The 24531-nt window shown below is 41.1% G+C and overlaps 1 protein-coding gene across 5 annotated transcripts in view; it reads right to left on the bottom strand.

Moving 5' to 3' along the window:
• The window catches only part of PRKACB (protein kinase cAMP-activated catalytic subunit beta), a 102513-nt gene that overhangs the window by 64689 nt on the left and 13293 nt on the right, over positions 1 to 24531 (bottom strand). For 2 of the 5 annotated variants that reach the window (XM_025211521.1, XM_025211522.1), the window contains exon 1: positions 20947 to 20983. The exons of 1 other annotated variant lie outside the window; for it this stretch is intronic. In XM_025211521.1, coding sequence (XP_025067306.1) covers positions 20947 to 20968 — 22 coding nt within the window. In that variant the 5' untranslated portion in view covers positions 20969 to 20983. Of the gene's footprint in view, positions 1 to 431; positions 634 to 20946; positions 20984 to 24531 lie in introns of those variants that run through there. 2 more of the 5 variants (XM_025211520.1, XM_006030009.3) reach the window with 1 other exon arrangement.

Below are 24531 nucleotides of genomic sequence, written 5' to 3'. Positions count from 1 at the left end.
TTCCAAAATTTCAGAATTAAAAAAAAAAAAAAATCCTACCTTAAACACCGAAACACACCTGAACATTTTTTAAAACAGGAAAGCTATCAATTATTGCTTGCAAATTTACATCTTAAAGAAAGAAATGACAAACAAATGCCAGAAAGAAAAAAAGTTTGCAAAAAATTCCAGCAAGTCAACAACATTTGCCTAGAAGAAAAGGGAATTTGCAAGCAACTAACTCTCCTCCCCAGCACCCAATATTTTGAAACAATGCCATGTTTCCACCTGCATGATAAAATATCTATTTCTTTAAAGTAGTATTTCTAACTGTTAAGCTATGAAAAGATTGCTGCATTATATGGTAGTTTCTATACTGCATATTTATGTTTGTATGCAAATTTCCTGTTACTACTATGCAAAATGAACCTCAAGTGTCTAAAAGCACTTACTTGATCTGTCCCACAAGGCAGTGAATTCAGAGAAATGATGGCTCTCATCTTCCAGAGCCACTTTCTGTTCATGAACACCACCCCTAGATTGCCTATGAAAAAGTCGATTAGCAAAGCCTTCCAGTCTCTGTAGAGCTGTAGTCGTTCCTGTGCACTGGTTACAAGCCAGTTCCTTCTGACTTGCCATCTATATACATTGACAACTTACTTTAAAAAAAACCAGAAAAAAACCAACACAAAACATCTAAAAGGAGCTGAACAACTTACACAGAAGCTAAGAAGTATGCATGTGTCAAACTTCCTGTATGCAGTGTTTTGAAACCACTACTTCTGTTCTACTTCCTGTTAATATTAAACTGCACATTATGGAGCTTTTCTTAGCAAAAACCTCTTCCTATCAGCTGAAGGTGATGATTAGAAGAGCTGTTAATATTTTTCTTAAACTTGGGAGTTCAACAGCTTTTTTAAAATCTAAAAATATGATGAAATAATTAAAATATACAGTCTGCCTTATGACAGAGATAAAAATCAGAAACCAGGTAATATTTAAAAAACTGGTTATTATCCATGTATCTAAAAATAAAAGAATTACAGGAAAAAGACAAAGGACAAGTTTTCCATTTCCCTCACAGGATTAAGATGCAGTCTTACCAGAATCATATATTATAGTTAATTGATTATATTAAGCTATGGTGTCCACATTTTTACATTTTCTAAGTGTTAAAATAACTGATGGTATGTATTAAAAGCACCATTTTCTTCTTTTTGTTTAGGAAGGCCAGACTGAAGTAAAATATTGATCATTTCCTCTGCCCACATGAACAAGATTCTACAAAGCTACTGCTTACACCTTCTAGTTTTACTCTGCTGCAAAAACCAAGTTGTGAACGAGGTCACTTATGGAGTAAAAAAACTACACTGGATGACTGCTGCTAGTGGATTCTGGGCCTTACTAATGGATACATGATACATTGCTCCCCCCATCCAGCTCCCAATGTACATGAATGGATAGACACAAGATCCCAATCACCAAACTACCTCATAATATTGGAGCTCCAGCTCCAAGAGTAGTGAGATGATATGAATTCTCATTTTTCAGGTTATAAAAGGTTGTAGAATAACTTTTGAAACTACAATCCTTAAAGGATCAAAAACCAGAAAACTGATAAAAATCTAAAATGTATTACCATATATTTTCCAATACAATCCACACCTCCTTTCCCAAAATCAGCTCCCAAAAATGGGGTGCACACATTAAGAAGGGAAGCTGATATGCTGACTAGGATAAGTGCAGCCTGTTTCGATTCCTGCTCCACAGAGTAGCAGCTATTACAGTAAAATCCCTGTTATCTGACATCTGAGTAACTGGAACACTATTAACTGGAATTTCCGGCCGGCCATGTGCAGGTGGGAAAGCTTGCATGCAGCTGCTGCCACCGGCCACCCCCCACCCTGCACTACAGCCACTCCACATGCGGCCCCCCCTGCTCCCCCCTGCATTCCCTACTCATGCCAGGGTAACAGGGATTTTACTGTACATTACTTTTGAGGCAGCTGAGGGAGTTGACTGACTTAATGCCTCAGTCTTCTGAAGATTAAGCTTCATCTCTACTTATGCAGATGTAACTGGAAAAAATCTTTTTCTTTTAATTTTGCCTTTCAAAGCCAACATGTGTATTCTTCTCAGTTGTATGTGAGAAAATATTCTATCTTTTGTTGCCTAACACAACACTTTTTGCATGCTTTAAGTAGACAAGTTGTTTGTGAGAGACTGAGAACATATCCTGTGGGCAATTTTTAGAAAATAAATTTCCAGCACACCTAATTTGTATACCCTAAAATTTCCCCTACTTTAGGGAGGATGGTCTGAATATTTTTTCCACTCTCTCACTTCAAAATCCTCTTCTAGTTCACCTGTGCTTAAATATGTGCTCCTATTTTTCACCCAGGACCCTGCTACATATTCAAATTAAAGCTGAATAACTAGCTATAGTTATTACACATTTTCAAGCACTAACTTTATAGCCAGTTGGCTCTGTTTATAGCTGGATAGTCATTTTTATCATGTGATAATTACTTTGCATGTGTGACTAGTCTAAATTTATTGCACTATTAACCAATGAATTGTGAGATAATGTTTGGTGCTGGTGTGTGTGTGTGTGTGTGGGGGGGGGGAGGTTCTTACTTTGCACATGTGGCCAGTTTATAGTTATTATGTAACTAACCAGTTAATAGCATAATTATATGTAACATGTAGCAAGGAACCCAAAGTCTTAATGTACAGCTTTCAAATAATTAGAGATGTAAGTTTTTGGACTGTACCCATCCTCATTTTATAAACGGCACAATGGTTCAGTACTAAACTATAACAGAATGGAAATTTTTCAACTTCTAACATACAAAGAATATCATGCATTTATTTAGAGAAGTGTCAGAAAATTGATCTTATTCACCTGAGGGAATGCTAAGTCATTAGGGCTGCTAAGTCAGATCCCAAACCACCAGAACCCTGATACTTTAACTTACGGAATTTGAACAAAGTGCAGGCACTTATCTTTGGCTTGGTGTATTTAAATGAACACTTGAGCTACAAACCCTTTGCCCAGCACTACCTCACAAGAGCCAGGACCCATGGCCTGATTTCCTGATCTAGGGCACCACATTTAAACATATATCTTCTCAGAATGCACTACAAAGGTGCAACATTCTGAATGCACTACAAAGGTGCATTTATAGCTTACTTCAATGACATAAGACAAGTGCCATTGTCACTTGTCATATGTTTGCATAGCATAGCTTGCTAGGTATTTTTTCAGCTATTTGAGTTGGTCTGATAAAAAAAGATATCGGATTTACCCAAAGAACCTTATCTGCATATGACAAGTGCAGCACATAAGTGTGCTCACATGCGCACACACACTTTGCACAGGATTCTAACAAGACACTGCTCTTTACTTAGTAGTATAGGAAATACAGATTTAGAGAAAAAAATGTATGCATTTTTCTGCTTCAATATCCTCACCATTTCAGAGCATATTTTATGCTCATGGCAGTTGTCTGTGGTTGTACAAGATTCTTTTGCTACAATTCATGGCTTGTCTTCTGAACCACAAAATCTAGAACAGCCCTCTCTCCTACCATGGTTGGTCCCACAGTAAACTAGACACACAGCTCCTGTGAAAGTACATTCATCTCTTCATACCCCAAGTTTCTTTTGTGGCTCTATGATACTTCCCCCTTCTCTGAATCCTTCTAAATTCCTTTGTCACATCTGTTGCTTTGCCCTATGTAAAGAATTTTTAATAAATTCACAGAGCAGACAGATAAAAGTAGCTTCTTGATGAAGAAGGAAGAGAAAACTGAATAGTTTTTAAACTGCTTTAACTATCATTAGCACTTTTTTGTTTTTTTACCCAACAAAAAAGTCAGGTTCACTGACTTCTGGGCTGGTTTGAGGCTCTGAAGCTGGTCAGCTTTCTGTTAAGGAGAAATAAGTGATAAACAGGGATCCTGGTTTTCTCCGATTTAAAAGAAAAAAATCCCCAATTTTTGGATATAAAAAGATAACCCAAAATCCATAACCAAAATCCACATTTTTCCATCATTAAAATGAAACACCATTATATATAGCTACATCTAGATAAAGATAGATCTCTCTCTCTCTCTACATACATACTTACATACATACATACATATAGTAGTGTTTCATTTTAAAATCACAGAAAAATGTGGATTTTGGGTTACTTATTTATATCCAGGGATTTTTTTTTTTTTTTTTTTTAAATAGAGGAAAAAAACCAGGATCCCTGGTGATAAGGAGTCTAGCCAGTCCTTAGTGTAGCTTGTTTTACTCATACTGTCAGCCTAGATCCTTGAACAGAGACTGTCAAACAGGTGCGCAGGAACTCCTTTCAGAATTCCATAGGCAAAAACATAAACCCCCAGTTTCTAGAGAGCAACTCTATTCCAGAAATTGATACTAAGAAAGCACATTAAAGCAGACACTCCTGATCCAAAGAGTTTTTAGTGATACCTTTTTTGTGACACCTTAAGAAAGTGATACCTTGTCCATCATTTTTCCCAACTATACAGCTGGTCCAATAAAAGTTACTACAAAAAACTTTGCCTTTTTCATAGAAAGTTAAAAACCAATGGCTGTTTTATACACTTAAAGCGATCTAAAATATTATTTCAATGAATACAAAACTGTCATAAAACCCTACATTATGAACAAGGCTGAATTCACGGTTTTATACACACAACCAAGCACCTAAACCAAAGATGCTCAAGCTTTTGGCTGCCAAATAAGTGGTGTGTGGCTGGTCCACAGGCTGGACTAGACCCTATGCCCCAGGACAGGGTCTGCGTGCCAGGATTGGGGCCCAGGGCCCTGTACTGCCCCCACCCAGCCTCATTTGCTAGGATCAGGCCCTGTACTGCCATGCATGCCAGATCTAGCATGCAGAGCCACATCTTGCAGAACTCCCCATGTCTGCGCAAAGCTCCACGGGCCAGATAAGGTGCTGGAGGCTTGGTCTGGGCCGGAGGCTGGGGGTTGAGCACCTTTGACTAAATGATGTGAGAAATGCTGCTTGTTTCTATGCTAGGTGTTTGTGGTTTACTTTGAAAATGTTCTCTTAGTGGTAATTTTTGTAAAGCTATCTACATTGTTTTAGTTGTCAGGAACTTAAACCAGTGCATTTGGGCTGTAAAACAAATGTAATTTAACTTTTATCTTCTATCTACATGTTTAGTCTACTCCTAAACCTTTTGCTGAATATGTATATTGTGGATATCTATTAGCTTGGCTACGTAACACTATTTGTGCACGCTCCAGATTTTCCTAAAGGGAAAAAGTAAGCCTATACATCTTTCCCAGGTTCTTCTCTTAACAATTAAAACCATTAGTTAACTCTTCTTACTTGCTAATGAAGGCAGCAAGTGAAGAGTAATACTATGGTATACTTCCCAGATGCCTGCATTGTTCTGGTTCTGTGGACTTTTCACACACATTTTTCTGAATTTTAGAAAGAAAACTCCTTTTACTGTTCATTTTGGAGGGTTCTTCTAAAGACTTAAAAAACAAGAAAAGAAACAAACAAAAACCCCAAAACAAAACCCCAGCAACAACCCAAAACACACAGGAAGGTTTCTTCATTTTGTAAACATCCCTTCACTTCGTGTTGATATCTTCCCAGGCCCAAGCAGAGCACATTAAGGTTTCTATTTGAAATAAGTGCATAGAGGAATTATCTGAATGTTAGTTATTTGTATGCAATATTCCTATTTTGATAAGGGCTCCCGATTTAAAAAAAAACCATGAATCTGAATAATTAAGCAGATGACTGGTAAAACATTTTGATTAAGAGTTGTCATCAAGACATCTACTGCATGATTATAAAATAATGGGAGATGTGAAAAAGGGAAGCCTTATTTTATAACTTTTGCCTAAGGTATCTGAATTACAAAATGCCATGAGATCACCTTATAAGCAGTGTTAATAAATGTATGCTTGTTAAAAAAGCATAAGCAATATTATAGTATTTATAATATTTTGTAAGCCTATTATAAAAAACTGTGTGTGAGAGATGTGAGCACAAGTAAATACACATTACATAACCCCTTCCCAGCTGTGGCAGGAAGTCCTGAGGAAAACATGAAGTCAAAATATTTAGGTACCTATTTCTTTTAATATTTAAACTAATAATACCAGCAAGAAACTAAATGATTCAATTAATCTTATACTTTACAGACTGTTAAATTTATAGGAATAAATTGAGCAGTGAGAGGAAAGAAAGTAGTCTATGTTTTGTAGAAGTAATGCTCAGCTATGAAGACTGATTCACCTTTTTTCCAGACACTCATGTGCCCTTAGAGAACAGTTTGCTGTTTTAAAAATGAAAAGGGTGGACAAGATTTATTAATACCTTACATATTTGAATTGTTTTCCATCTTAAGTGCATGCAGCAATGCCTGCAAATTGGTAACCTACTTTATGGCATGCTTTAAAGTATCTTGAAATTAATTAGAAGTGTTCTAGCCAAACATTACATCTACATAAAACACGCCTAATCTTAGGCCCAATTTGTCAAGTTTCACCCCCCAGTCCTTTGTAATCAAATTGTTTGTTAACCTATAAAAGCAGATTTTCAAAACAGAAATTCTAGTACATAATAATCAAAGATACTAAAAATGCCTATAAATAAAATGTTTATGTTACACTTAAACTCAATAGTTAATGAACATAAGAGCAAATCTATTCATTTCAACTCAAAAATGTATTATCCATTCTATAAAGCTTTTAACTTATTAGAAAACCTCTGAGATATGTAATACAAAGCTGGGACTGCAGTATTTCTATAAATAGTAATGCCAAGAGGAAGTTGTTGCTATGGAAATGTTGATCATATTTCTAATTTTAATTCGGTAGATCTCTACTGGCATCTACTGTAGGAAAGTTTAACTACAGAAGTGACAAAAATGTGTAGTTAAGTTCCAAAAGTATTACACATCTCAATATTTATGGTAGTTCACATTTTTGTACCTTTTCCTACAAAACAAAAATAAAAAACAAGAACCCTATAACTTATACTTTATAGGATTCAGGATCTGGTTGTGTAAGTTAAGGGTGCTTTTCATTTTACCATTTTCAGTTTGATGCTTGTGAATTTGCTAAGTAACAGTCTAAGAAAATAAAATCCTCCACTTATTCAGAGGGCAGCAGTAGCACAAGTGCCACTATCTCAGTTCTGCGCAAGAATCTTCAAGTTTGTTTTGAAGCAAAAGCTTAGTCACAGAGAAATGATCAAGTTACAGCTAAAATCTTCTATAAAAGAAAAACCAACTTGCTTGCTAGAATATGGCCATTAGTACTTAGCAGGTTTTTTGGGAGCAAAATACTTCTCATCTCAACTCCAGTGTGGCTCCTCCTTACTCTGCTGAGCACTTGGGACTATGTTACTTAAAGAAGACATGAAACTAGCTCAGGCTGTTAACACTGCTCAGCTGCTCTACACATTGATGCAATACATCTCTCATATATCAGTGGGCTGTAAAGGAAAAAAGCCCAATATCAGACTAGACTCTGGTTTGAGAAGACAGACAGTTTCTCCATTCCATTGCTCTCTCTCCAATGTTCCCAGTATATCCTAACAATGCCCCAACCAACAGTGCCCAGCACCCTTACCGGTATATCAAATACTTCCTCCATGACTTATCAAGCTCCTTCTACATCCAATACCTAACAACCCCATGCCCACTTAAATGGTGCAAATCCACCACCTTTTTTCCAGTGCTACTCAATACCTCACACACACAGCTGGTTCTTGCAGTTTTCACAAATTATTACTGAATGCAGCCAGAAAGGCTTGTAAAATTTGGATAGTGGTAAGAAACATACCTTGTTTTGGGGATTGGGAGTAGGAAAAAATGAAGATGCTTGTTCAGCCTCCAGAGTAGTTGGATCCTTTACCATTCTGCTGGGATTTTACAAAGTTGTTTTGAAAGTAGGCATGCACTCTTCCCTTTTCAAAGTGAACTAGTATCAGATTTATTTATCTTGCCCCCTAAAACAGTTCTGTCAACTTATCCAATTCTATTGCACGTATCAAATATCTGTTTGGTTTTCTTTTTAATTCCACAGTGCCAAGAATCACAAAATTGTATAAGACTTTAGTGTTAACATTAACAACAAAAATGGTAAATACAGCTGTGGCAAAAAAACATCAAACAAACCTTGAAAGCATGTCAGGTGCAGGTGCAGAGGCTTCAGTAAAGGATGGCCTATTCCTGTGAAAGTGTTTTTTTGTCTTTGTCTGAAGACTTGAACTGTTAACAGGTGGGTAATACATAATAGGGGCAGACTGTCTCCGCTGAAACTAGTGACATTTCTTCCTTTATGTTGAAAGATATGTAAATACCCCAACAGCATAAAGAATCTCTTCACCTGCACTGCTTCCATTTTAATTTTCCTTTTTTAAAAAAGATCACTACCTTCAAAAGGGAAGCTCTTCTAGAGCATATGGGACCTCTTTAGATAATCCAGAGAACAGGAATCATGACATGTATTTGATGCTACTTTTACTAATGATAAGCATTGTACCTATGCAGCCAGGAGAAGGGACTCAAGGTTAGTAGGGAACTCCAAATCCCCTGAAATCACTAGCACAAAGTGTTGTATACATCTTGGCAACACAACCTCCTGGAACCAGAGTTAGTGGTATGGGTCTATATCACTAGTATCCTCTGGACCAGAGGGATGAGAACTCAGCCTTATTCTGCCCCTTTTAGCAGAAGTGGGGAAACAAACAAACAAAAACAGACATTTCTCTCTTCTTTAGGAACAATCTTAGGTGGGAGTCTGCTCCTTTGAGGAATGATGCAAAAATCTTCCTTTGCCTGACTAGGATGAGGGAAAAGCCATCAAGATTGAAGGGTTGAAGGCAAGTCACTCAAAGAAACGGTAATAGAACTAGAGCAGGGGTGGGCAAACTACAGGCTTCAGGCCAGATCTGGCCTGTGGCTGCTCCTCTGAAGGAGAACTGTATCCGGCATGTGGCTGCCCTGGCCTTGGTCGTCTCTCACCCTTCTCCTTTCCTCATGCCATAGCCAGCTGCAGCAGCAGCTCTAGTTCCAGTGGCCAGGCTGCCACTCCTGTTCCTGCCCTGGCCCACCCCACTCTACCCCACCTCCAGTGTATGTTCCAAGGCAGAGGGAGCTGAGCTTCTGGCCAGGCTCCTACCTGGTGAGACTGTCTGCATGCAGCTTCAACCCTGCGGCCATTCACAGACCAGACAGCCCAGGCCCTGGAAACAGTCAAAGCTCAGGTATGGTTCTCTCTATTGGCAGGTGTTACGCCTCAGCTCTGTATTCTTGGGCAACCCTGGCACAGGATGCAGTCTGTCTGACTCACAAAGGACTCACCCCCCCTCTCTCCCCTCCTCTACCTAAATGAAACTGATTAAGATGCAGTGAGAGACGCACCTAAGACCCTCACCAGATAAGGGTGATAAGAGTGAAACAACTGCCCTAGGTCTCATTTACATCCGAGATGGAACCAGATGACCATTCATTTACATGAGAGATGGAGAACAGAAAGCCTGAAGCAGAGACTGCAGTGAATTCTGGGACCAGAGAAGCAGGAGAGCACTGCATGATGGGGAATCTGTGCTTCAAATGTTAATCAACCCATGTTCACACACACCCACCTCAGCATTTATCAGACCAGTTCTAATCTGGATTTACTAAGGACTTTTCCCCCCCAGACACACACACACAGCTCTAAGTTTAATAGGCATCTCGGGCCGTACATTCCCCGGTCCCACTATGGGAGGCCTATTTAAACTTGATTGACTAAAACTCGGTTGCCGGGTTAGGGAATGCTGAGGCAAGAGACCGAGTCAGAGGGGGTCTGGGCAACATTTGAACAATGGTTAAGGGTTCATCACAGCATCCAGCCTGCTGGAGCCCTAATCCCAGGTGTTGTCATATCTTTCCCGAGACGAATGGTGGGAGTCCTCTCCACAAAAGGTTATGAGCACCCCAATAATTGCTTTAAGTCTGTTAAAAGACTATAGTAAGATCTGGAAAAGTCATGCTAAGCTGAGGCTTGTGCACAACAAGTAAAAATCCAAAATCCTGATGCTGCAAGCTATCTATTGTTCCTGAAGAAACCATGAGATATCCCATCAGTATATCTGCCACCCATAGGAATTTCAAGCTGGCTCCCAAGTATTTGGGTTACTCCCTAATCTTAAGTGTTTCCTGATTATCAATCAGTTTCCTGAGATGGTCCAAACCAGATAACCCCTTGTCAATAGAAAAGACAATGATTTACACTACTGAGGGTGCTTCGAAGCAGCTGAACTGAGGGTATAAAAATCTGTAAGTGTGTGTGCTGCTAGAAGAGGAAAAGGAAGGAAAAGAAGTAGAAGCAGGAGGAAAGAAGGAGAAGAAGAAAACCCCTGTGCTGACACCATCCCCTGTCGTTCTTGGGACGCTGGAAGAACAGATCATCTCTCTCTTCAAGGATTGTGCTACGGACTGTGCCTGTCAGCTTTGCAGCCTGAGTACCGTGGACTAGGTGAGATCCCAGCGTTCTCTGTCTTCTTTCTAGGCATAAACTTCTGAACCTGAACTGTATCAGTTAAGCTTGAGCTAAGTTTCCCCAAATACTTAGTGAAACCAGGGTAGTATTGTCATTGTTGGTGTTTGTTTTTCTTTTGCATGTCTATTACTACTAGTACTATTATATATTTCATATGCTTAGCAATAAATAACTTTTATAGTCAAACTGGTAGTAATTGGGTATATTTTTCCTTCTCTGCTTCTCTTTCCTCCCGTGCTCTGCAGCAACGCTTCTTTTACCTATGCTAAAGATCCCTGTGAAGCCCAAATTATTGTGGGGTCTGCTCATCAAGAGGCCAAAGATTGGGACGTGCTGAGTTTGAAACACATAAGGGGATCAGCTTGTATAGGCTGATTGACCCAGTTTGACTCAGACGTGCCCTTATGAACTGAATGCTGGCCCATGAGGGTGTCAGCTGGACACCCAGCCGGATTCAGAGGGATTCTGTTTACCTGTGTGCTTGTGTTTGACTGCATTTTATTGTTGCTCTTATGAACTGATTCTTGGCATATGAGGGTGTCAGCCTGTCCATGCTGATCAGCCCGGCCAGGTCAGGCGTGTCACGTTAATTTGTGTGTGTTTGTGTGTATGACTGATTTGGTGACTGGAGGAACCCAGTCCCATTGAGACTGAGTCCTGCAAGATAGCTCCACTGGGGGTGAGGGCTTGCAGAAGGGAGAAATACAGCTCTGTACAGTAACACAAGCAGCACATTGACAGAATCACTAAGACCCTAGAAACTATCCCTAATAAATGAGCACACCCTAAAGTAATGGGCAAATTTGGTAACAAAGGGAAGTGGTACAGGGGGAAAAAGGGCCAGGAGCCGCAGGTTATCTGGTTCCTGTTAGGCTAGGCCAAGGACGGTGGAGCCTGTTAGGGATGTGGGCAGTGCTAACAGTACTGGTCCGTGTTTCTACACACTGCATCAGGCCATACCACATGGGTGCAGCTGGAGGGGCTGGCACGGCTCTTACCTGACCCTGAGCCACAAGCATGCAACTGGACCACATAGAAACTGCTCCAGCTATGCCCACATGGCCTGAAGCAGCGTGTGGGAATACAGTGGCACTGGGTAAGCCCAGGGACTTGAGGCAAGAAAGTGGTATAGGAAAAAGGGGTCCGGGAGCTGCAGGTTATGTGGGCATGGATGGGCTGGTGCTGCGCTGTGTTCCCTGATTCTCCCTGAGCCACCTCCCCTGCCCCAAGTGTCCGGCACACGAACAGGTCAGGTAGGAGTCACTCCAGCTGCACCCACGTGGCCCAAAGTCACATGTGGGAACACAGGGTGGCACTGGCCCAGTCTGGCTGCATGCCAGGAGAGGGGAAGCAGGGAGAAGGGAGCAACATAGTGCAGCACTGGTCTAGCCAAGCCCAGATAAACTGGGACTCCTGGCCCCCTTCTCCCTGCACCCCAGCCCCAAGTCCCTGGCACACAGCTGGCCCGGGCTGGGCTGGGCCAGTGCCACACTGCATTCCTGAGCACTGCTTTGAGCCACATGGGTGCAGCTCCAGCCCAACCTGGCCATATGCTGGGGACTCAGGAGAAGGGAAGGAATGCAGAGAGATCTGTAGGAAGCACATGTGTGTCTGTGTGAGGCCCTCAACAGCACAACAAAAATTGTCAAGTGGCCCTCTAGACCAAATAATTGCCTACCCCTGCCCTAAAAGCTGAAATAGTAAATATAGGAACGCACTCAGCTAAAGAATGCTCGAGGCTAGAAGGATTGTTCCGCCTCAGACAGGCCTGATTAAAACCAAGTCTCCAGGATAAATCAATGTAGCATTCCTGGATTTAGATATTTTTAGTACGAGTCCTATAAGAACTAATTTGTATTAACAAGTCCTTCTCCACAATAAAACATGCACTGAAATGTCCATTGTTGATTGCATAACTACATCACAACAAACAGTATTTAAGCCAGGGGTGGGCAAAAGGTGACCGGGGGGCTAGATGTGGCCCGCCAGGCCACTCTATCCAGCCCGTGGAGTCCCTAAAAATTTTAGAAAATTAATATTAATCTGCCCTTGGCTGCCTGTCATGCAGCCCTTGATGGCTTGCCAAAAGTCAGTAAGTGACCCTCTGCCCAAAATAATTGCCTGCCCCTGATTTAAGCCCAAGCCAGAGGCTGGCTCCCATTACTGTTTGGGAAAACAACAGAAAGAATGAAAAAAAATGTTCACTCTAAGTAGAACCTATCACAACTTGAATTATAAAAAGTACTGTGTGCCAAAGAAATTATTCAATTATTTTCCATAAAGAGATAGGAATCTGATAAAGAGAAATGCAAAAGGTCAGGCACTGCTAGCTGTCTCAGTATTACAGGCACAGGTAGCGAGAAAGAATGGAGGCTTGTTTATCTCTTAAACTGAAAGTAATGTAGCCATGACTCCATGAGTAGGATTAGGAGTTTAGGATTAGGATTAGTCCAGTTTAGGAGGCTGCCTGGCCAGGACAGCTTGATATGCTTGAGAATGTCACCATTGCTGATGGTCTATGTAGACAAACACAAACAGGTCTGCACCCAATCATAAACAGGTATTCAAACAAATTTGTCTTAAGGAAAGAGAAGTTGTTACCCCTACATTAATCTCAATTTAGGAAGAAGGCAGGGAAGAGCAGAAACAGACTAACCTTTTGTTGGCAACAGCCTCCTTTGTCAGATGCTATGAATGGACTTGCAGAGAGCAGGGGTACTAAATAGAAAGGGAATATGGTTATTTAAATATGAAAGATGGGAATGGGGGGTGGGGTAGGGGAGGACAGCCGAAGGAGAGGTGGCAGTTCAGATAATAGAATAAGAATCTAAAGTCTCTGCTGAGACCATGCTTAACAATATCTAGTCCGTGGATGATTTCTTGTAAGCAACTTTGTATGCAGGTTGGTTTCTAAAGTTTTGTCGTCTAAAAATACCTACTCCAAGGTCAGCAATGTAACGTGCAGGGAGTTTAAAGTGTTCTGCAACAGGCTTTGTGTTTTTCTGGAACTGATGTCAAATCAGCATCCATTCATTCTCTCACATAAAGATCACCTATGTCTGTCCATGCCTCAAGATGGTTACTGCAGAAGGAGTAACATTTACAGGCGGATAGAGATTTTCTAGGAGGGGTTAGAAGTAATTAAAAAGTGTCCAAGGTATTGAAGCTACCAACATTACATATGGCATCACCTGCTTAGTGCCCCCTGCTGTATATATTGAGTGATCTCTACCTGAAGAATTAATGCACATTTTAAATGCATTTTTGTATATGCAATTATTTTATATAATTTTATATCATTTCAAAAATTTTAAATCTGGTTCCATGACAGATATCCAGAAACAGCTTGAAAACTATAGGTATAAAGAAACATTTGTGGGATCTGGCTCAGGTTTAGGCAGCTCTACTGAATACTTATGGTTATAATTTTTCTTTTAGTAACTTATGACTTGTCTAGCCAACCCTTCCATCTTTTATATTCTTAAATTGTCTTGTAGAAAACTAGGGCTGGAAGGGACCTCTGGAGGTAATCTAGTCCTCCTGCTCAAGGCAGGATCACCCCTATCAAAATGATTCCATGCAAGCCCTCATCTTACCTATTCCTAAAATCACATATTCAATACTGTCATCTTCCCCCAAACACCAAAGCAGCCTAAACTTCCATAAGCACAGCAGAGGATGTGCTGTCATTGTCCCACTGCTGCAAGGATTCAAGTCCATGATATAAAAAATATTGGCAGTGGCACAAAGATAAAAAATAATCAACAAAATGTATATAAAACTGATCTGAATGTGGTTTATATTTTAACTAGATATAGACTTAAGGGACACTTAGAAGAGAAATTTCATACACTTATGCACTGACCTTTCTTAGTAATGACTGAATCTTAAATAGAAAAATTGTACCCAGTTTACTTAAAAAGACAAACCAAAATTCACATAAGAAACTGTCTATTGCATACACACTGAAACACAAAAGCAGAGGTTTTTAATTAAAATTTGCATTCAGGAACCTACTGTATTTAGTCGAATACAAGACAAGGTCACCCCCCTCAATCAGCATGGGAGAAAAGCCTTTCATCTAACATTTGCATACAAGGAAACCTCATTACATACATTATCTATCATTAAACTGATGCCAAAAGCAGTTTGTGCTCAGTAATGGAAGCCAGCTATGAAGCTTGATTAAATGTAGCTGCCAACACCAAGCATGGCTATAAAACACATGGCTCATATTGGACAAGCATGTTGATGGGAACCTACAAGGATTTTTTAAATTAATATATTTCATGATCCAGGTCAAATCAGCCAAGTCAGTTCCAAATCATAATCGATTGAGCAGGACTCAATCATCCTAAACAACCATGTATGGTCCTACAATCGGCAAGCATCCTCTATCCCAGGCTGTCACCATGGGACTTCAGATACTCCCAAACCCACTGGCAGGCATCCTGTGCGCAGGCCCAAGCCTGGAGGTTTTGGGATTCAGATGCCCCCACCAAGACACTCGATCTGAGCCAAAAGGAGGACAGGAACCTCCATGTGGTCAGAGAGAGCAGCATCTGACAGTAAGGAGGAGGGGAAGGGATTTTGGGGAGAAAAAGTTAGGGGGCAGGGGGAAGGAAGAGAGAACAAATTCAAGACAAACCTCAAATAATTAGATTCTGTACCTGGAAAATGATAAGAAAATGTATAAATTATCCATATCTCGTATGTAATTATATGGTGGGGGGGTCATCTTATATTTGAGTAAGTACAGTACTTCAATATCTATTAATTCTTGTGCATTAACATGGGAAATCCAACTCGAGTCTATAAATCATCTTTTCATTCTGTTTTAATTTCAGTTTCACATAAAAAAAAGTGTTTTTTCAATATTTAACTAAAAGGAGTAACATTTACAGGTAGATGAACTGTGTCATCTATATATGGTCCAATCATTTAAGCTTAAGCCTAAAATAATATCAGAATTAGCAGTGAAGTTTTGCTAATATTAGAATTCAGTTTTTCAAGGTTGGCAAAAAAAATTACTGATATGATTGATGAATTATCCCTATGGAGTGGAAGCAAGCCAAGTGTACAAAGAAAAGAGAACAGAGTCACCTAGTGGCTATTAGGACTCTGGTGGAACTTGGATAATCTATGAAGCGTGGTTTGCTTTACTCTGTTCTGTTTGTGATATCTGTTTTTCCCTATAAAGAACCTACTGTTTTAATAATCACAAAAAAAAAAAAAAAATGAAGGGACACAATGGGAACATATGTCCAGATTTATATTGCATACATCTACTGATATAATAGGTTTGTCTTTTGGTTTCCTAAAAAACACAAATATGTAAGTTTGCCTACCTCTGAGATATCATCCTCATTACTTTATTGTTGTTTCAAAAGACTATTTTGCTTCTGTAAGCAACTACAAGACTTAGAAATAATATTGGGTTACAAATGTAAGTCATAAATTCAGGTCCTAATAAGACCTTTCTGATAGACCACTGAATAAATCTACCTCAGGGTAAACAGCTTTACTTGAAAAAATAACCAAGTTATACAAATAAGACAAGCATGTCATCTTCCAGTATGGATATAATCTGCTTTTTATAGTAGTCACATTTATTATATACTTAAGGAATACTCAGAGAACTCCTTCAAAAATTGAGTAGCTGCTGAATGGAAAAAAGTATGGAAAAAAGCCCATTGGAACAGTTTTTAACATTTTATAAATTACAAAATACTTTTGACCAAATGTGCTACATACATGCTTTTGTTCTCCTCTCAATTTGTGGCATCTCCTGAACTTAACTACTTCTACATCTTGGTAGGTTAGCATATTTGAAATTTGTGTTTAAAAAAATGGAAGCAAGCTAAAGAGGGGGAAAGGACATGAGAACTATTCAGTTAGAGAGAGAGACTGTCTCTACAAGGAAAGTAGAATAAAGGGCAGGAAGGATGACAGAATCATAGGGTTTGAAAGGGCCTTCAGGATCATCTGGTCCTGCACATATTAGAGAGAGGAGACTTAGGGTGCAGACACAAGGTTTGAATTGTTTCCAAATGTAACAGGCTTAGAAACATCTCAAAAAGGGTAGTTTCAGCTAGGGGGACATGCACATAATCACTTTCGATTCCCCCCTAGCTGGAATGCTTCAAAATTGCTACAGTTTGCTGTGTTTGGGGGAGAGGAGAGGAAAGAGTCAGTGAGATTTCCAACTCTGACTCCCATCCCCACAACCTGTCCTCTCGCTGGAAGGGAGAAATAGAAAGGTGGGTATTGGGGGCAGTGGATACAAAAGTACCCTGAGCACTGGAGCAGGACCTAGCACCTGGACACTGCCTATCAGGTTGTGCAACCCACTCTTCCTCCCTAACCTGTGGAGGGGGACTGGTGTGGGAGGGAAAATAGTTTAGTACTGTGGGATTCTGGAGGACCTCTGGGTCTCCTATCCCCATGCATCCATGACAAAGTGAAATGTTTCAAAATAGTATCTCATTTCAAGTAGGGGTGCACCAGTTTTCTTGGCTGATACTGATAACCAATATTTAGTAATAATGCAAGGCATTTTAAACTAAACTAGTGACATTAATAAATCTTTTTTTTTGTCTGTTTGCTTTACATTTATAACACACACACACACACACACACACACACACACACACACTTACTTTAATTCAAGCGCCCCCACTGCCATTTCTAAGTGCAGGGACGCTGATACAGGAGATGTGGTGGCACTTTAATAAATAGAGGGGCTCTCTGATCCATTCTAATTAAACTCCCAGAGCACATGTAAAAGTGCCCGTGCCAGTTGCAGGAGGTGGGCCTAGCCTAGAAGTGCCTGTGCCTGGCTATGTGGAGCTCTTCAGTATAATGCCCTTGAACTCCAGCCTGGAGGCAGCTGCCTGAGCCTGCCCAGCAGGGCTGACTGGGGGGGAAGGTGTGAACCTTCCCGGCTACCTGGGGCTGGGTGGTCTCTGGGCCTGGCTCCCCACTCTCCTCCCTCTGCCCAGGACAGAGCCGCAGGACCATTCCAGGCCTGGAGAAAGTGGGCCACTCCTTCCCTGCAGCTAGGACCCAGGAGCTGGACTCCAGCGGGGAAAGGCCCCTTGCCCTCGTGGTGCTGCTGCTGCCAGAGGCAGGGCAGGCCCCCCATGCCTCATGGGGGAGACTGAAAGGACCCGACCCTGGGAAGGACAGAACCCAGCTGGGCTGAGGAGCAAGGGGAGTACCCTGCTACACACAGCGGGAGGGAGTGGTTGCCTCAGCCCATGCCAGGCTCTGCCCCTGGGGCGTAGACCCCAGGCACTGTAGGTTGTGTCACGCTGGGATGGGCTGAGCCGAGCAGCTCCATCTGCCCCAGTTGCATCTTTGCAGCATTCAGTACCTTTTACAGCGCCCACCCTGGCCCCACCCTGCAGTCCATGCCGCGCAAGAGCCCGGGATACCACAGCAGCTGCTCCACTCCAGCCCAGCCCAGCCCAGCCCAGCGGTGAGGGGATGGGGGCATATCCGGAGTAACCCCAGCTTACAGGAGGGAACCCAGGTATCTGGGGGCCCCAGCCAGAAGGCATAATCATCAGAAAACATTATCAGCTACAGCAGACAAAAAAAAAAACAAACGCCGATAATGTCATTTCCTTTTTATCACTACCGATCCAACATGCAACTGCTATATTGGTGCACCTCTAATTTCAAGAGCTACTATCTTGGAGCACTTTAGCCACTTTTGGAATATTTTAAAAGTACATTTGAAATATACACTTGTATAGCTGGTTCTTTCAAGTGTTTCAACAACATCTGAAATGCTTCAATTGTTACTTCTGCCTGTATCCTTATACTTCTACTGCCCCAAAAGCATGTGGCATTTGTTTTGGATACAGACCTATTATTGACGAAAAGGACATGTAATCCCTTCCCGACCTTAGATGATAGATTCCCCTGGAGAGGGCTGTAATCGCTTCCTTTTGATTACAAATGGTGGGTTTTTTTGGTATTTTGCATGACAACAACAACATTTTATACATTAGATCTCCACAGCAGTAGAAAGATGAACCTACCATGAGTCCAATACTATCCAGCATACAAGAGGATGAAGGGAAAACTGGAACAGCCTTCCCTGAAAATAAAGGGTGGCATTTAAAACATTTTAAATCCTTGCTGGGCCTCTGCTCCATTTATGCTCTCCCTCTAAAGCATCTACGTCTGCCACATGGCAGAAACAGGATACTGGGTTAGATGGACTATTGGTCTGACCCAGTATCGCCCCTTATGTTCTTATTTTAAATGACCTCTCTTTCTTTTTTGAACTCACTAATAGAAAAAGTCATAATGCCTGCTACATGCCCAAATAAAAGCTGGATAGAAACAGCTACAGAGTTGTTACACACTTTCAAGCACTAACTTTATAGCTGTTTGGCTCTTTTTTATAGCTGAATAGTCATTTTTACCATGTAACAATTACTTTGCATGTGGCTGGTCTAAATTTACTGTGTGATTAACCAGTTAATTGTGTACTATGTAACATGTAGCAGGGGCCTGAGTATCAATGCTAAAATTTAATTTAATTCACTACTTATTCAGAGTACAAGAAAGTTAATACAGAATAGCATATAAAAGGGAAATTTTTAAAGACTTACATTTGGCAAATTTGAAATTTCTTTTCTATACTGTAAATAATTGCCTAAGATGCTTTGGGAATATATTTCTTTGTCATTTAGTTTATTAAAAGGCACCTGTTACTTACATTAAGGAAAATAAATACTAATTAAAACCTAAAAAGCTACATATCAATAAAAATATTTATAAATGAGTATAACAAAATACAATATCAGATTATTGGTATTTGCTGAAGAAGGTATCTTAATCCCTGCAAAAACAGTCATTTTTAGCAGGTAACATGAATGACAGCAAAACAAAGAACATTCCCATCTATACCTACTCCAACCAACTACTGAACTACTAAAAACACTAAATTGTCAAGTAAAGGTCTTCAGAAATATTCAGATAGGATTATTATTACTATTTTTCATAATTTAGAAAGAATAAGCGAAAAATGTCTTGCAGCATGTTGAATACAAACGTTTGCTTTACTGTTAGTTCTAAAAAAAATACTTATTCTAGATCAGATCTGTCAGGTTTTACAAATCAAAATGTGTTTTCCTTTGTAATGTACTATTTATGGTGCGAGTTCAGTTACTCTAAAAATAATGGACTTTCCACACTTAAACAGCATTTAAATCTCTCTGAACACTATTTCAATTCTAAATTAAGTAGTATTATAATGTTCAATTAAAAAAAGGAAGTTATATAAAATACATATGAAGTATATTAAGAAACTTTTTATTTGGTTAGGTTAAGAGCATACAGTAGCATATCACATGCTCATTCATTTCGATTTTAAAAGAGAAAACAGCATGCCATACCTAAAATAATTAAAAGGTCATCCTGTACATCTTTGTACATCATAGTGTGAGATCCTGCTGTGCACAACTTCTCATGATGTCATTTCACAACAAACGTCACTAACCCCATTTCCCTCTAAATGAAAATATAGAGTACTGTTTTGATGTACAATGGTTATTCAGGGAATATTCTTCAAATGTTTAATCAAGCAAATAGTCATTGCTCATTAAATTACTTTTATTTTTGACACAGTAAGAAGTTATTACTTCAGTGGGACTCCTGATCTAATGAGCACTCACAATTAACCTAAAGCTTTGGAAAACTAGGCTCAAGGACACCAGTCTGTTCAGCGCTATTTGGTATTTTTGTCATAAAACAAAATTTCTATCTACTGTTTTTCACTGCCCAGTTATACTAGTGAAGATCAGGGGTTTAGCCCCTGCCCCTTCTTCTTAAGTTTCTGAAGTTTAGGAAGATGGCAGCAAGTGACCTACCCGGACCCATTTTCCATGACTTTGACTTAACTTTTACCTTAATCCAGAAATTGTTTGCCTAGAAGAACTAGGTACGGATTTGTTCTAACAAATGCTTTTACCCCTCAGATTAGGAACCACTTATAAAAAAGTACTGAAGAACAAAACACCCATTACATGAATACGAGACTCCCTATCTCCCCAAGTATATATCGGAGATAAATAATAAAAGGTCAATATGTAAGTTTTGGTAGGACTCAACACTGTAGTCAGTTTATGGAAAACAAGCAGCTGGTAAAATATGCATTTTCCCCATGGTACCATGCAGCTACAGTTGCTGTCTTTACCTGGCAAAAAAAAATTCTCACGGTCAAGAGGTGGATGGGTAACTATTAAGGCAGAACTGCCCAAAGACTGCATATCTAGAACGAGGGGTCTGTTAATAACCATGTAGTCTTTCATTAAGGTGTGAAATAACTGACAAGGTGATGGCCTCTCACAGGTTCTCCACAGCCGCTAACAGTCCAGTAAAAAAAAGCCTTACTGAGAGTGCAGGACCAAACCATCCCGATGAGCAGGAGCAAGTATGGCAGAAGACCAGCTTGGCTGAGCAGGGAACTCTTCAGGAAACTAAATCACAAAAAGGAAGCACATAAGTGGAAACTTGGACAAATAACTAGGGAAGAATATAAAAACATTGCTTAGGTATGCAGGGATGAAGTCAGGAAGGCCAAAGCGCAGTTGGGGTTGCAGCTAGCAGGGGATATGAAGGGTAACAAGAAGGGTTTCTACAAGTACGTCAGTAGCAAGAGGAGGATCAGGGAAAGTGTGGTCCCTTACTGAATGGGAGAGGCAACTTTGTGACAGACGATGCAGAAAAGGCTGAAGTGCTCAATGCCTTTTTTGTACCAGTCTTCAGAGGCAAGGTCAGCTCCTAGACTACTGCACCGGGCCACACAATTTGGGGAGGAGGTGAGCAGCCAACAGTGGTGAAAGAACAGGGTAGGGACTATTTAGAAAAGCTGGACAAAGATGGTACATGGGGCCCAGATTGGACGCACCCGTGGGTGTTGAGGGAGTGGCTGATGTGCTTGCAGAGCTACTGGCCATCATCTTTGAAAACTCATGGTGATCAGGAGAGATCCAGATGATTGGAAAAGAGCAAACAGTGCCTATATTTAAGAAAGGGAAAAAGGAGAACTGCAGACCAGTCAGCCTCACCTCAGTCCCTGGAAAAAGCATGGAGCAGATCCTCAAGGAATCCATTTCTAAGGACTTGGAGAAGAAAGTGATTAGGAACAGTCAGCAAGGGTAAGTCAAGCCTGACCAACCTGTCTGCCTTCTATGATGAGACTACAGATCTGTGAATGCAAGACCAGTGAATGTGGTGTATCTTGATTTTGGCAAGTCTTTTGATATGGTCTCCCACAACATTCTCGCAGGCAAGCTAAGTATGGGCTGGATGAATGGACTGTAAGGTGGATAGAAAATTGGATGGAGCATCGGGTTCAGAGGGTAATAATGGTTTGATGTCTAGTTGACAGCTGGTATCAAGTGGAGTGCCACAGGGGTCAGTCCGGGGGCTGGTTTTGTTCAAACTTTTCATCAAGGACCTGAAAGATGGCATAGAGTGCACTATCAGCAAGTTTGCAGATGACACCAAGCTAGGGGGAGTAGTAGATATGCTGGAGAGTAGGGCTAGGATTCAGAGTGACCTAGACAAATTGGAGGATTGGGCCAAAAGGAATCTCATGAGGTTCAACAAGGACAAGTGCAAAGTCCTGCACTTAGGACAGGACAATCCCATGCACCAGTACAGGCTGGGGGCTGACTGGCTGGGCAGCAGCTCTGCAGAAAAGGACCTAAGGATTACAGTGGACAATAGGCTGAATATGAGGGTCATACAGTCTGTGGAGTAGAAACTTGGTGGTGGGGAGGGCAGTGGGGGTTTAACACTGATACCATGTGCCCTGCTGCCAGATATGGGTCATGGTGACAATGGTGACAGCTTGACTTGCACCATGGCCGAAAGGCACCTAGGGATAATGATTGACCATTGCATGACTATGAGCCATGAGGAGTGTATCAGGAACCCAATGAACAGCTATTCACTAGGGCACCCCCGGGGAAGACCAGGACTACTTGATACCAAGTCCTAGAAGGCCGCTTCAGGCTTAATACCAGGAAAAAACTCCTCCACAGTCAGGGTATCCAGATTGTGGAATAAACTCCCTCCAGAGGTGGTGCAGTCACCTAGTCTGGAGGTTTTTAAAGAGGAAACTGGACAGTCACCTCATTGGGGTCACTTGACTCTAGTTGTCTTTCTGCCTAGAGTGCGCGGGGGGGAGGGAGGGAATCATTTGACCTGATGATCTGTGAGGTCCCTTCCAGACCCTAACAATCTATGAATTTGAGTCACCAGTGTGTCCTTGTTGCCGAGAGGGTTAACAGCATAGCGGGCTGTATTGGTAGGCGTGTTGCCAGTAGGTTCAGGAAAGTGACTATTCCCTTCTATTCAGCACTGCTGAGGCCACATCTGGAGTACTGTGTCCAGTTTTGGTCCCCCCACTATAGAAAGGATGTGGACAAAGTGGGCAATATTCCATAGTAACCCCCATTGAAAAGCAAATGTGTTTCTTTCTCAAATAATCATGCTTGTTAACAAGAACTGATATTACAGGTGTTAAATCAGGTGTGGGAAGGCTGTAATACTTTTCAGAGCCCTGCTTGGTGCTTACATCTAAACCATACCAAAATAAGTTTTCAAAACTAAATGATGCTTACTGGTACATTGTACAAAATATGACCTTGTGTATTTTCCGATTTGCACTCAGTGGAGCTTGAACAAATAGATCCCTGGATTCTGGTAGACCTACTAGTTTACTCTTTCTTAATGTGGAGGAGGGTCTTGTATTTCCAAAGTAAGTAGGGTGCACCGATAAAGATTTTCTTGGCCAATACTAATGGCCAATTATTAACTGGTAATATCGGCCGATACTGATCTGATAGCTGATTTACAGGAATGCAGCCCGGCAGCTTGAAGAACAGCATCTGGCCAGTAAGTCTGTGGCACTTGCCCCACGTGCCTCCCTTGGGGTGTGCGCAGCACCAGGGAGCTGTCCCCCCTCCCCACCCTTGCATGCCCCCTGGACAAGCTGCCTGTGGCTCCATCTTACTCCCAGCCCCGGAGTTGCATTCACTGCCCTGCCTGGGCAGCACCTGCCCCTGCCCCACACTCCTTCCCTCGCCATGGGGCTCAATCTGCTCCCCCAATGCCCCTCCCCCCCTTACTGACTTGATGATACCTCCAAGCTGCGCGACTGCATTCCTGGCCACGTGCATGCTGCGGCTGCACACATGCATGCAGCCTTTATTGGTGATATTATTGGTTACACCTGCCAAAAAAGCTGACTGCAGATAATGTTAATTTTCCTTTTATTGGTGCCACTCCAATATGCAACCAATAGATCAGTGCACCTCAACAAATAAGTCATCCTACTGCACAGCTATAATGAAAAGCTACATAAAACTGCAGATAGCTGCAATCCTGTCTTCTTTCTTACATTATGAATTAGCTACCTTTATTGGCATTTAAATAATCATAACTAAACTTGTGAATTTGAGATTCATAGGGCAGTTCACACCTCAGGGATAGTCTGATACATACTCAATGGACTTCCTTGTTCATTTCCATGCTTTTGCCTCTATTAAAGAAATTAGCTGCCAGGGAACTTGTGTATTAACAAAATAGGGCAACGGATATATTTAAGATTATTACTACCACCAAAAGCTTAAAAGAAAGTTAGGAAGAGGTTAACAGTGGAAGTTTACATTTCCTAATACAATTCTGGGGGAGCACGTGGCATCTTGTTTTTGCCCTCAGAATAGCAACACATGTCAAAAACTCTCTAGGCATAATTAACTTTATTACATTTTTAACCAAATTTTAACATCCAAGTATCTTTAGGTCTTAAATTTCCCCCACCTTTCTTGTGATCTCCAAACCATACAACCCTCCACCTGCCTTCCATCAGAAAATAAGTCTTATATGTACTCTTATATCACTCTTTCTAAAGGAGTGAGCTAGCACAGTGGCCAGCAACCTTTAACAAGCTGCAGGCCAGAACAA

The sequence above is a fragment of the Alligator sinensis genome, unplaced genomic scaffold (genome assembly GCF_000455745.1).
Source record: "Alligator sinensis unplaced genomic scaffold, ASM45574v1 scaffold32_1, whole genome shotgun sequence".
NCBI lineage: Eukaryota > Metazoa > Chordata > Crocodylia > Alligatoridae > Alligator > Alligator sinensis.
This window is presented reverse-complemented; position numbering and strand designations above follow the sequence as displayed.